Source organism: Astyanax mexicanus, chromosome 10 (genome assembly GCF_023375975.1).
Source record: "Astyanax mexicanus isolate ESR-SI-001 chromosome 10, AstMex3_surface, whole genome shotgun sequence".
In the NCBI taxonomy this organism is placed as follows: Eukaryota; Metazoa; Chordata; class Actinopteri; order Characiformes; family Acestrorhamphidae; genus Astyanax; species Astyanax mexicanus.
This window is the reverse complement of record NC_064417.1, coordinates 3,884,611-3,899,565: the sequence shown is the minus strand read 5'-3', so window position 1 is coordinate 3,899,565 and position 14,955 is coordinate 3,884,611. Positions and strand designations below refer to the sequence as shown.

General features: G+C 39.8%; 1 protein-coding gene across 1 annotated transcript in view; it reads left to right on the top strand.

Annotated features, from left to right (window-relative positions):
• The window catches only part of LOC103034681 (ephrin-B1), an 83,590-nt gene that overhangs the window by 25,829 nt on the left and 42,806 nt on the right, over nt 1-14,955 (top strand). The window contains exon 2 of the mRNA XM_022683756.2: nt 4,856-5,133. Coding sequence (XP_022539477.2) covers nt 4,856-5,133 — 278 coding nt within the window. The remainder of the gene's footprint in view (nt 1-4,855; nt 5,134-14,955) is intronic.

Genomic DNA, 14,955 nt, shown 5'->3' with positions numbered 1-14,955 from the left:
TGTAGAGAATTTTATAGAATGATCATTAGCAAATACATAGCTTTATTCTTTTTTGCAAATGACTGTAGATTCAAGACTGATTTATTACACTTATTCTGATTTATTGACTTCCTTACCAACTTTCTAACTTTCAGACACTCTTTTAGTTGTTCTCTCCTACTCATAAACCAGTTATTTGGACTTGATTCTTTGGACAAGAATCAAGAATCAACCCCCCCACCTCCCCATCATCCTCTGTTATAGCAATAGCAATAATTACTGACTTAGTCAGTTGGACATTAACAGAGCTGTAATAAGTGATTAACTAGAGGAGAATGTTTAACTTTACGCTGCTTTTCCTCAGCTGACGTGCTGTATTAGCTCCCTTACGGCCCATCTGTGGCGTGTCACCCAGCTAAATCCGGGCAGCTGTAAACTCTGCAGAAAGGTATGGAAACAGTAGGAAAGAGCGTGGCACGCTCTCTGCGGTTCACTTCAGCTTCCTATTTTGGATGCTAACTGAGATTACTGTTGCCAAGATGAGGGCTTTTAAAATGGGGGTAAACACTAATTGCTGCCCTATTTCTTTTCTAGCAGTTAGCTCACACATCTGCGACGGTGCTTCCAGCCTTCAAGCTGAGCCAAAACCTCATTATGCTTAACACTTAACAAAGGCCTGGGAAACAGGAGCTGTGCGCTCGGATGCAAAGAGATGATTTATTGGGAAAATTAATCAAAAGGTAGCTTATTATTATTGAGCTTATTTGCTCAGTTCTTGAACAGCAGTTTTTGGGAGTTAGTGAGTTTAACGTGTGGTTGTGTGCGCTCATATCGCCCGCCTTATAGCTCTTCCACTTCCAGTTTAAGTCTTCCATAAGTCTAAATGCAGTTAGACGAGTCCAACTAGAGTCCGGTGACTAGCTCCCATTCTTTCTAATAAAGGTGCTTAAGAAGTTCAATCTGTCTTCATTCCCCTTTATGTTGAGCTCAGTTACGGAGTGTGAAAAGGCTTAAGTCGTGTGTTGTGAAATTTAAAGAGTGCATTCGTGCCCATAGGAGGAAAAAGAAGGGAGAAAAAAAAGAGAGAGAGAGAGGGAGCGAGGGACAGCAGAGTGGGCGGGGTGGTCAGCAACAAAGCTCAATGTTGCCATGGGAACTTGTTTATGCCTCACTGGTGCATCTTGTAAATCCAATTAGAGGAAGATTGAGGCCTTGTCTTCTTGGGCATAAATGGGCTCGCAAGTGAAAACTAGGCAAATAGCTGGAGAGGTTAGGACAAAGGATGCCTAGTTCCTCTTATCTCTTTGAATTAAAGGCCCCCCTAAGCACCAGACAATGGACGTGAACCAACGGTCCTCCATTTGTGAGCGGTTATTCTTGCCTGATGGGATATTGCTCATATCTGCCATTTCTTTCACCACATAATTTGCAGTGGGATTTCGTTTTTTTTTTCTCCCCTCCTCGAGGACCCCATTCCAGTGCGAAAGGGAAAAGGACTATGATTGCCGAAAGGCCTAATCCCGTAATGGTAATTTTCATGGAGAGTTCATTAACATCCTGACTCTTTTACATCTTGATTTCACACAGCTGGAGAGCTGCGAATGACAGTGCTGTGTAAGTCAGTCAGTCAGCGGCGGCGGCGGCAGCCTGTTGAACATATTCAGCTGATAATGCCACATTTTGTGCCGGCCAGAATTAATCTGGGTCAATTTGGACAAATCCAGACTGCACGCAACATGCTCACATCAGATGGACAAATGCAAAAAAAAAAAAAAAAAAAAATGATGAGAGCACAGATTGCAGATTGTGTAGGCCAGACTAGTTTGTAAGAGACCTAATTCCCAATTCACTATATCCCACTCTCTCTCGTCTTTCTCTGTGTGGTCATTAGACTATGCATAAATATACAGCGCTGGAAAAAAAAAGAGACCACTTAAAAACGAGAAATGAGTTTCTTTGATTTTACCAAATTGAAAACCTCAGGAATATAATCAAGAGAAAGATGGATGATCACAAGCCATCAAACCACCAAGCTGAACTGCTTGAACTTTTAGCACCAGGAGTAAAGCAGCATAAAGTTATCCAAAAGCAGTGTGTAAGACTGGTGGAGGAGGACATGATGCCAAGATGCATGATTAAAACTGTGATTAAAAAAACAACCAGGGTTATTCCACCAAATATTGATTTCTGAACTTCTGAAATTGTATAAAATTTTAAGAAGATGAACTTGTTTTGTGCCATCTCTACCAATCAACAGTCAGTATGCTAGATTGAAAAAAAATCCACTACAGTCTGCTTTGTCTTTCAATAGCATGCCCTTTCAATTCTCATCCATAAACCATAAATAATCAAACACATGTGGATTGTTTTCAGGTTTGGATGAATGGGTTTATGTAACCTTTATACAAATGCATTTGATTTATTTATTTATATATATATATATATATATATATATATATATATATATATATATATGTGTTTATTTATATATTTAAAATCTGCCTACTAATTTTACCACAAAGTGCATCTGACATGTTTGAGAAAGCTGTCAATATATTTTAAAAACTGGGGGCTAAAAAAATTTTATTATACAAAAAATATTCCATTTTTTTTAGTACAGACATTAAAGGGTTAAGCACCCTGGATTTATTTTATTTTTTTCATTGTAAGCCAAAAATTATAATACATCAAAATAACTTTAGTTACACATTGTTTTGGTGCTGATTGAAATACTTGCAAAGTGATTCAAACTGGACTGATGTCGGCTGATTTAAGCCCGTCTGGGTTAATCGCTCGGGGAAATAGGACAGCCATGCTGAACCCTCTTGACATTTTAAGCTCACCAGAAGTCCACAACAATGATTCTCCGTGTCTGTACCAAATCAAAACAGCTTGCATCAGCTCTTTTATATCAGAGGGGGCTTTTGCTCTCTGTCAGGCGAACAGTGTAGCTTCAAAGCACCCTCCCCCTTGTGCCCCAAATAAACCAACACATGGGAAACACTCTGTTATTTACTCATCCGATGTTATTGTCAGAATTGTGAAAGGTAAGGCACGAGGGATTAGCAGAGGGCCTAGTGTATACACTAAAAAATCCCTGAACAGAAAAGCCCTCAGTCCTCAGGTTGGCTTATAGAGAAATAGCATTGAAGCAAAGCGAACAAATAAAAGTGCATAAAGTACTTGTACATACTTGTAACCAAGAGCTTATTTCACTATAGTAGCAGAAAAAAAATGGGGCAGAAAATGAATAAATGCCATGTTTAGTGGAATAAGTCCCCTGACACCACTTCCCCGCTCAGTAAAACTACAGGTAGATGCATTATTCTGCAGGACTCTTCACTGAAAGTGTCTGTATCAAGGGCTTTTTTTTGATGATGGCATTTATATTTCTTTTGTCTTCTAAATGCATTCAGCAATTGTAGTCATTTTGTGTTTTTGACAGGTAGCAGACAATGTAACAATTTAGCTTCTTCCTAAATAATGGTGAAATAATAAAAATAGGTGTAGGTTTGTACAGCAAAATACACATGCTTGCCACAAATAAAAAAATAAACTTTGCTTCCAGTGTTTGCTGTTTCCAAACAGTTTGATTCCCATTGAATTGGAAATGTTGCCGCTTACCCTGGGGTGAGGTGGGGTGTAACAGTTGTAACCAGTAAAAAGTCTTAGTTAAAAACTTTATACAAACACAATTAGTTCAATATGTTTTTTGTTTTACGGTTTTTATTATTTTTTTAATGATGAATGAAAAGAACAAATAATTTTGTGATCAATTCATTTTTGGGGTGGGGGAACCGTAATATTAGTGTTAAAATGATACATTCAGCATGGTTAGTAGTGTTTGCTATGCTATGATACTCATTATAAATTACTAGGGTAAATGATGAACTCTTGAGAGGGATATCCAGTTAGTGGCGTTAAATGTTTTTACTCTGCTTTCTCAGTGAGGCATGTTAGTTTTACACATTCTACAAATATTTGAGTTTTGATCCAATCTGTTCAAGTTCTCAGGTTTGACTGAGGTGAAATACTGCGTTTTTTTAAAGAAATTTGTCAGATACCGATACATATTCAAACTATTTTTACACCTCTAGTTTTCTGCTCTTCACCCTGCTTTTAAGTACTGCCCAGAACTTTGTGATATGTTTAAGTTAATGCCTTGGTTTAATGTTAGCCTTTTTATACAAAGAGTAATTCCAGTAACATTTATATCCATGATAAGTACAGTATATTAACACTTATACAGCTGTATGTCTATCTTTACTGTCCAGTAAAAAACAAGTATCTCCTTTTTTATAGGTTTTTAGTTTACTACATAATTTGAACACATAACCTATCCCTTACACTGTGTAATTTTTTTTTGAAGAATGAACCAATAGAAATTCTTCAAAATGACCTGAAAGATCTCTTTTCATTGACTTCTGTTGAAAGTTACGTAAGTTTTATCACTCTCCTGTGAAGTATATTGTTGCTGTCATGAAAAATCTCTAGAATGGCAACTTTACTTTAAACTTTCACTCAAACTATGTGAAAAAAACAATTAACCAAGCATCTTATCTTTTTTTTCTGAAATTTTGACACAGTAAAAGTGCAGAATTGCCAGATTCACATTACATGATATGTACAGTTATGTAAGACGTTGAAAAAAACAATATAAAAGTTTGCTTTAATAGATGTAAAATATCTATAATCTGTTAAAGTTTAGCGATATCTAGCGACGGTTCTGTTTTATCTGTTCTTGGTTGTGCTTCTTTCTCTTTTCTCAGCACTGCTGCTTGAATGAGACGCTTCCTGGAAAAGAGCTTAAATTGACAGATTGGGATTAAAATGTTCCTCTCTCTCTCTTTCTCTTTCTCTCTCTTCTGTAATCCAGGTTCCAGAGTGGTAAAGGTCTTGTGATCTATCCTGATATTGGAGACAAGATGGATATAATCTGTCCCAAGGCCGATGCCAGCCAGCTGTACGAGTACTACAAGCTGTACCTGGTGAAGAAGGAGCAGGCGGAGTCGTGCAGCACGGTCCTGGACCCGTACGTGCTGGTCACCTGCAATAAGCCTGAGAAAGACATCAAATTCACCATCAAGTTCCAGGAGTTCAGCCCCAACTACATGGGCCTGGAGTTCAAAAAGAACAAAGACTACTACATCACATGTAAGCCAGAGAACGTATTACTTTTTCATCGCTGCGTCTGTGCTGTACGGAGGTGCTTTAGCTGCTTGTTGGGTTTCTATTAGTGAAACGTTAACAGTTTTTTGGGAGAAGGAAGAAGAAGAGTAGGGGGGGTAGAATAACGCTGTACTTTGACATTTCCCTCATATATTTCTGCTCACAAATGTCATACATTGATGAAAAATACTCCAATGCTGAAGGGACCGGGGTTTATTTTTACCCACTTTGCACAGATAGTGACACACATCATCTATCTTTTACATAATGGATGTGCTTGTGCATTCATGTAAGCACAACCGCGGCCTTAATGAGCTTTGGGGAGAGGGCACATAGGAAGTAGAGGCATTTCTCTAACCTATTTGTTATGAGGCTTTCTCTCTGAGGAAAGTGGAGCAGGCTGAGAGTAAAATGCCTGTTATGTAAAGAAATAAGTTTTACCCGCTGTTTTCACACAGGAATGAAGACGGAATGATGACTCTTTATTGCTCTTTGTCTTTTCTGGAAGGTTTTCTCTCTCTTTCGGAGAAGTTTGCTCTCATGCTTATTGTGATTAGAATGGAAATTTCTAGGCATCTTAGGATTTCGATTGGATTGGATTATGATTTAGATCAGGGGTGTCCAAACTTTTTTTGTTGGAGGCCAGAAGGAGAAATATATTTGAAGTCACGGGCCACAGACTCTGTAATAAAACAAGTAATGAAATTTACCACTTTAAATAATACTTTTTTCCTGATTATTTCATTTATACCCCATTTTACTTGACTTACTATCTTTATCTTTGACAGTGTTGTGTAAACTAAAATTTTTCAAATTGATATTAATATAATTATATATAATTTCATGATGTCTCTTAATATAAAACTCCTTAATTACGGCAACTTTTAGACTCTTTGGCCCGTTTTTTTGTGCTAGAAATGCGCACTCTCTCCGCTTTTAGACTCTTTGGCCCATTTTTTTTTGCACTAGAAATGCGCACCCTCTCTGCTTTTAGACTCTTTGCCCCATTTTTCTGCGGTAGAAATGAGCACTCTCTTCGCTTTTAGACTCTTTGGCCCATTTTACTGCGCTAGAAATGCACACTCTCTCCGCTTTTAGACTCTTTGGCCCGGTTTTCTGCGCTAGAAATGCGCACTCTCTCCGCTTCTAGACTCTTTGCCCCATTTTTATGCGCTAGAAATGTGCACTCTCTCCGCTTTTAGACTCTTTGCCCCATTTTTATGCGCTAGAAATGCGCACTCTCTCCGCTTTTAGACTCTTTGCCCCGTTTTTCTGCGCTAGAAATGCGCACTCTCTCCGCTTTTAGACTCTTTGGCCCGGTTTTCTGCGCTAGAAATGCGCACTCTCTCCGCTTTTAGACTCTTTGCCCCATTTTTATGCGCTAGAAATGCGCACTCTCTCCGCTTTTAGACTCTTTTGCCCCGTTTTTCTGCGCTAGAAATGTGCACTCTCTCTGCTTTTAGACTCTTTGCCCCATTTTTATGCGCTAGAAATGCACACTCTCTCCACTTTTAAACTCTTTTGCCCTGTTTTTCTGCACTAGAAATGTGCACTCTCTCCGCTTTTAGACTCTTTGCCCTGTTTTTCCGCGCTAGAAATGCGCACTCTCTCCGCTTTTAGACTCTTTGCCCTGTTTTTCTGCACTAGAAATGCGCACCCTCTCTGACTCTTTGGCCCGTTTCTGACACCTAGCGTTCAAACTTTGATTCTCACATTATAAAAAACTGCTTAACAGCGGGCCAACTTTCATTCTATTTCTAAAATACCTCGCGGGCCACTCCAAAAAAGGAAACGGCCCGCAAATGGCCCGCGGGCCGTAGTTTGGACACCCCTGATTTAGAGGTTCTGCGATGCAATTATAAAAAAATGATTATCAATGCATCTTGATGCATCTTTTTGTTCTATACAGGATTTGATTACTTGGTACTGTTAAAGTAAGTAAAGTATCTGTAACGATCCATAATGAATCCTGCATTTTAATATATTATTATTATTGTTACATTATTTTTATGTGCTTGAAAGAAAGCAAAGTTATTTCACTTTATCATTAATAGAAAATTATTAGAATATTCATCTACAAGGAAAGCAGAAACAAAAAGGTAATTATTATGTTATGGCTGGCTAGTGTAATGTACAGTTGTGGTCAAAAGTTTACATACACTTTTAAAAAAACATAATGTTATGGCTGTCTTGAGTTTTCAATAAGTTCTACAACTCTTATTTTTCTGTGATAGAGTGATCGGAACACATACATGTTTGTCACAAAAAACAGTCATAAAATTTGGTTCTTTCATAAATTTATTATGGGTCTGCTGAAAATGTCACCAAATCTGCTGGGTCAAAAATATACATACAGCAACAAAATTTGTCAATTTTGGTGATGTAGCGAGTTGTGTCAATCAAATTAGCTTCATGTCATGGCCTCTTCACTTCTTGTAAGTGATTCTGATTGACTACAGCTGTTGACTTCTCATGAGCCCATTTAAATAGGGCTCATTTGACCCAGTGATTAGACTCAGCTACAAAAGCTACAATGGGAAAGTCAAAGGAACTCAGTGTGGATCTGAAAAAGCGAATTATTGACTTGAACAAGTCAGGGAAGTCACTTGGAGCCATTTCAAAGCAGCTACAGGTCCCAAGAGCAACTGTGCAGACAATTATACGCAAGTATAAAGTGCATGGAACAGTTGTGTCACTGCCACGATCAGGAAGAAAACGCAAGCTATCACATGCTGCCGAGAGGAGATTGGTCAGGATGGTCAAGAGTCAACCAAGAATCACCAAGAAGCAGGTCTGCAAGGATTTGGAAGCTGATGGAACACAGGTGTCAGTCTCCACAGTCAAGCGTGTTTTACATCGCCATGGACTGAGAGGCTGCCGTGCAAGAAAGAAGCCCTTGCTCCAGAAAAGGCACCTTAAGACTCGGCTGAAGTTTGCTGCTGATCACATGGACAAAGATAAAACCTTCTGGAGGAAAGTTCTCTGGTCAGACGAAACAAAAATTGAGCTGTTTGGCCACAACACCCAGCAATATGTTTGGAGGAGAAAAGGTGAGGCCTTTAATCCCAGGAACACCATGCCTACTGTCAAGCATGGTGGTGGTAGTATTATGCTCTGGGGATGTTTTGCTGCCAGTGGAACTGGTTCTTTGCAGAAAGTAAATGGGATAATGAAGAAGGAGGATTACCTCCAAATTCTGCAGGAAAACTTAAAACCATCAGCCCGAAGGTTGGGTCTTGGGCGCAGTTGGGTGTTCCAACAAGACAATGACCCAAAACACACATCAAAAGTGGTAAAGGAATGGCTAAACCAGGCTAGAATTAAGGTTTTAGAATGGCCTTCCCAAAGTCCTGACTTAAACCCCATTGAGAACATGTGGACAGTGCTAAAGAAACGGGTTCATGCAAGAAAACCATCACATTTAGCTGAACTGCACCAATTCTGTCAAGAAGAGTGGTCAAACATTCGACCTGAAGCTTGCCAGGAGCTTGTGGATGGCTACCAAAAGCGCCTAGTTGCCGTGAAAATGGCCAAGGGACATGTAACCAAATACTAATGTTGCTGTATGTATATTTTTGACCCAGCAGATTTGGTGACATTTTCAGCAGACCCATAATAAATTTATGAAAGAACCAAATTTTATGACTGTTTTTTGTGACAAACATGTATGTGTTCCGATCACTCTATCACAGAAAAATAAGAGTTGTAGAACTTATTGAAAACTCAAGACAGCCATAACATTATGTTTTTTTACAAGTGTATGTAAACTTTTGACCACAACTGTATATACAGAGCTGGTTTTAATTTTTTAATGGATCTGCGTTTGTTCTATGTTTAAAAAATATATAATAGAAAAAATACATTTTAAAAGGCTTTGTAACGCTTTTTTTATACACACTCAACGGCTTACATAGTATTTAAGTGCAAATACATGTAAATAATTAAATAATAAAAATACAACGAAGAAAAAGGTGAAAATAGCAGCTAATAAAGTGTTATTAACAGCATTTAAAATATAAAATAAACTGCTTTTGGTCAGATTTAGAAGTTTGAGTGGAAGTAATCCAAGCTGTGGTCAGTGTGGGCGGAGCTTCTGGCCAGTAGGCGTGGCCTCGCACTCGGGAGCATATGACAGTGTATCTGAGCAGGGCAGCTGATAGCACTGGTACTTATCCGAAAAAAAAAAAAAAAAACACTAACAGACGTGCGCATAGTTTGTGCTGGTTGGGTTTGTTGCTCAACTTGCGTCTCTGTTATGTTGCTATGTTATTTTGTATGAGTTCTGCCTTTTGTGTCCAACTTTATATACTATATTATATTAGGAATATGACCCTTTTATTTCTACAAATACATTTTGCATTTATTTATCTTCCAAAATAAATTCCAATTAAATAAATAAATTAATAAAATAAATACAATAATTAAATTCATTTAAATTCCACTGATATGACGTTTTATTAAATCTAATTAACATGTAATTAAGCAGATCGGTGCAGTGCTGTGTGCACATACAGTATGATTTCTCCAAGGGTGTATTTTGGCAAACATAGACTCTGTTCACATGTAGCCCCCTGTTGCTCGTTAGTTTCTATATTGCCCCCTAGTTTGGTGCTATGAATAATTCAGCAGTTTTTGAAACGCTACTAAAGGCTGTAGGAATTGCTGTCTCACTGAACTGCTGAAGCTGAGGCTAATGGTGATGGATTACACATAGCCCTACTCCTCATCGTCATTAAACAACGCGGAAAATGAAACATAAAACTTATCAAGCTGAAGTCAAAGTGTGCAGTATTTACATTTATGGTGTGCAGAATTTGCCTCTGTGAATCTGAAGGTAGCATTACCGTAGTTCATATTTTTGTTCATTTCTAGGTGGTATGTACTTGTGTGTCTTTTGGTGTGGAGGTTTATTGTGTATATCTAGTGGTTTTTGCTGTGCATAGTTTGAGCTTGGTGAATTTAGTTATAATAATATTTGATATATTTAATGGATGTTTGCATTTCCCTTTTTTTAATTGATTTTTTCACGTTTTTAAACAGTGTGCCCACTTTACACACAGTCCCTTACTATCTCCTGCGCCTGTCGCAGTCATTCCTGCTATTTTTCTTGTGTTAAAATACTCTGCAAAAATGGAAAAATCAGTTGGTATAATGCAATATAATGACTGTAGTTAGTTTTTTCTTGCATCATGATTTAGAAAATGTTACAATTTCAGAGCTTTTAGGACGGCAAAACACTGGACATGTAGTTACAAGGAGGCACGGCTTGTTTAAAAAAGTTAATATGTGTTTTTTTGGGGTTTTTTTTTTTGGTTTTCTTCTCATTTGCATCATATTTGCATCATGAGAAATATGTCACTAGTAAGTAGTTTATGTTAAGAAATTTTTTCTCTGTTTCTCTCTCTCTTTTCCCCTCTTTTTCACATTTTCTCCCTCTCTCGTTCTCTCTCTCTCTCTCTCTCTCTCTCTCTCTCTGGAGCATGTGGGAATGCATGTGGGACCAGCACTGTCCTCCTGAATGACATTCCCTTCTGTTTTCTCCTCTAAGGAGGGCAGCAAAGAGAGAAAAAAAAAAAAAACAAAACAAATGGTGAGAACGTAAAACGCAGGCAGGTCCAGGTCTCACGTACCCGTCCTCCCCCCTCCAGTCCCGTCTCCTGCAGCCTGGCCCCGTAGCCCTGTATCCTACGGGGTCCATCTGCCTGGACTCTCTGCTCACTCAGGGACTCCAGGGGTCAGTGGGTCCCGGCAGGGGGCCGGACAGCGATAACCTCCTGATCTAAATTGAAGCTCTGCTGCCATTTGGCGGCAGGGAGACCACCAGGTCCGGGTCAACAACCTGGCAGGTTGGACAACAAAAGCCTGCCTGATGGTCTGAGCCGGCACCGAGCCCTGCTGAAGTCATTAAACTCATTAAAAGGCTATTATTGCTCCTTTCCTCCCCTGCTTGTTTAGGTTAGTGTTAGAGCTGGTCTCTGTCTTACATCTCCAGGCCCTGTTTCTCGCAGGGTGTCTGGGATTTTTTTCAGTGTCTGTTTTCTTTGGGGACTTAATTATGATATCACTATATATATCATAATAAATTACATAACCTTTTGCTTTTTTGGACGTATTGACATTTACAGAGCAGAGATCAAACGCATGCTTCATTAAATAAAGAAACATGCTGAGATCCACCGCAGAGTTTCATTTATTTCCTTGTTTTTTAAGGCTGAATCGTTTCATTTGGTTTCATTGGTTTCGCCTAGCAATTGCTAAGCAAGCACAAAGCAATTTTTATATTTTCCACATTAGAGCTGAATGAAGTTCAACTCATCTATTACGCCTTTCTAGAAAACCCATGGATGCTTTACAAGTTTACACCTTTTACGTACAACTATTCATACTTAGCGCTTGTCCCCACACCAGTGAGAAGCGGCTGCAACGATTAGTCGATATAATTGACAATGCCGATTATTATAAATTTGTCGACTACAAATTTTATTCTCGACTAATCGTTATTTGTAACAGTACTGCATTACACAAAGTCCTCGGGATAGAAACAGAATAGGAGATGGGTAAATGGATCACTCACACAGTTTACACTCAACTTTCTGTGAGTCTGTGTCTCCAACACAGTGCCCAAATACAACAGATTAAAAATGTACTCACTAAATCCCAGTACTTTCCATGTTTAAACAACATCCAGACATTTAAATGCCTTTTAAATCTCATGTTTAGCTCTTTTTCTCTTGTTTTTAGAGATGGAAATAATCGTTGACTAATAGACTAATCGAAAAAATTATCATCAGATTACTACCAAAATAATGAATAGTTGCAGCCCTACTCTCAACCGGAAACAACCGTCCACCTGGAGGACTGCATCGGGCATTATAGCATTTCCCAATTAACACCTGGGCGCAGTCATAGACACACTTTACACACCAGATTAATTTAGAGTATTCAGTTTTTCTGGTCGATTTATAGTTTCCAATTAAATTGATGATATCCATGTTTTTTAAACTGTGGGAGGAAACCAGAGTCCCCAGAGAAAACCCACACAGACACTGGGAGAAAAAGGAAACTCCACCCAGATAGTGACTTGAACCCAAGACCCCAAGACCCCAGTGTTTTACTTTCTACTACTTAATCTCATAAGTGTCCCTTAATTGTTTTCATGTCTTTTGTATTAATCTACAATGTAGAAAATCAATGAAATTAAGTCATAAAGAAAAAACTGAATAAGAAGGTTTTTGTCCAAACTTTTTTTTGTTTGGTACTGTATGTATATTTACCAAGGCAACCGCATCCATGTGTTTGTGTGTGTGAGTGAACATGCAAGAGCTTTTGTGAGCATGCTAGGAGATTTTTATTTTTTTCATGTGTGCGTCATTCACATATAGAAGCCCTGAAGTTTGACAGAGATGCTGAGCGATAGATCTGCTTCGATTTTCTATCGGTTTTCATTTTCAGACTCCAGTAGTGCGTGTGTTTAGCAGTGACGCCTGACGCTAAGTGTGACACGTGCTCCGATTTTCAAATCTGTTAGGATTTTCCAAATCCGATAGTGTTCACCAGGCTTTAGCGCTAACCCGGGGGCTTTTTAATCACGACCTCTGAGCTGGACCTTCGGGCCTGGCAGGGCTGTCATCAGCTGGTCATTGATTTGCTGTAGCAGTGTGGGCAGACAAGCATGATGCGTAGTGACAGCTGTCACTCTTGCCGCCGCCACCGGAGCACAGGCTGCTCCGCTCTTATTGCGCTCTTATTCTTTTTTTCCCCCCATTCTTTTGTATGGAGCGTCCTCTCTCTCTCAACCAGAGGCTGCTGTTTCCTGTCCGCTAATGCATTGCGTGGGATAAGGTTGGAGGCGAATTCTCCAAAAGAGAATCAGATAGGATCGGCAGCCGGCACACGCATAGAAAAAAGCAGGGTCAAGGTTAAAAGCGTTGCCAGAATGGCAGATGAGAGGATCTAATGCGGTCCCAAATGAGAATGTACCTGAAGATGTGTGGATGGGAGACAGAGAGACAGAGAAACACAGAGAGAGCGGGTTTTATTCCACTCACTGTGTCCCATTTGCCGGAGCCTACGTGCTCCTCTGTTTGAAATGAGCCGAGGATGGAGAGGAATTATATGCATTTTCTCCATCAAAAGGCCGCCATCCTGTTTATCACGCTCTCTCTATCCTTGGGACGATTTAATTTGTTATGCGTGTGGCAGCCGCCTGCAAAATGCTCGCCTCTACAAAGACGAGAGCAGGCCCCCGAATTTGTTGTGAAATCTTTATTCTCTCGTTCCGTTCCTCTTCTCCATCGCTTTTTGTTTCCACCAGCCCACCCCTGAACACATCCCGGCACTGAAAGCCCAGGAACACGAGAGGAACTTTCATACAGATTTCATCTGGCATTCATTTACTCCATGTCAATTAATCTGCTCTCACTGTTTGAGAAGCAGTCATTCATGCCCGTCTTAGCCTTCACGCTCATCCTATTAAAGTACTTTGCCCGTTAGCGTATGCTAATGACTCTCGCACCCCGAGCCCTGCCGAAGCAGAGTAATCAGCGTCCCTGTCCGCGCCGTTCGCCGGCTTTCCACATTAGCGAGCGCGCATCCTCCCTCAGCTTCATTACGGCAAGTCAAACAGCTTCACCCCGCGCATTTGTCACCTCAAGACAGCACAATATAGACCGAAATCAAATCCTTTTTTTTTCCTCAGGCAAAAAGACAGGCGTTCGTTTGCGACTCCCCTCCTGCGAGCTGGACTGATTTATATTTTACAGCATTGTTTAGTGCTCCGTCATTCGGGATATGAGGAATAGAGGCTGACCGCGGCGGGAAGGAGCCGGCTTGCCGCTGATTGGGGAGGACGTGGAGAAGGCTGGGGAAGGCCGCTGGGATATCTTCCTCTTCTGCTGTCTCTGGCTGGTGGGCTCCTCCCGTATGCCATCCAATATGCCAAGAGACATTTTAGACGCCTTTCATCGGCAGCCAAACCCTTAAGTCCAATCACAGCTTGAAACCCTCTCCAATTTGGTTGTTTCAGTGTGACAAACAGTGCTTTGTCCTTGCCATGGTTTGACTTTTCCAGAGATACATTGTGCAGACCATTGGCCCGAACAACAAAAAAAGGCAACACTGAGACCTTAAACTAAACAGAACAAACAGATATATATATATATATATATATATATATATATATATATATATATATATATATATATATATATTTATAATAAAAAAAAGAAAACCCTGTTTGATTGCAGTTCTGAATCTCTTAAGTTTCTGGAATCTCTAAGTTTCTAAGTATTGTCCATAAATCCATAACTGTTTTTCCTATTGCTGGGGATTAAAAAAAAAAACAAGGACAGTCTTGATCGGAACCTGAAAGAGAAAATCTCTCAGTGCTGGCGTGAAGATGAGTGCTGGAAGTTGGGACGTCAATTCAGATGATGATAGGGAATTTTTCTTGCGGTGAAGCTCTCGGGCCTTTGATTAAACAGCAGACGTATGAAGTAATGAAAAAACAAACATGAATCTCAGGCTGTGATGGAAATAATTGTGGTTGTCCAACATATAAATAAGGGTATAAATACTCGGCTGTTGGCAAGAACCAAATGCGTTTCTGTGAATTCAGCTGAAATGCGAAATGGCCTGTGTTCCATTCCAGCCCAACCACAAACAGCCCTCTTCACATACGAGGCTTCTCGTTTTTCAGCTTGTGTAATGGAGGCTAGCGGACGCAGATTGTTAATGCCCCTATACCAGAGACACAATTAGACTAAGGCGGCCTCAGTCAACACCATTGTGCGAGTGACTCGGTGTAAA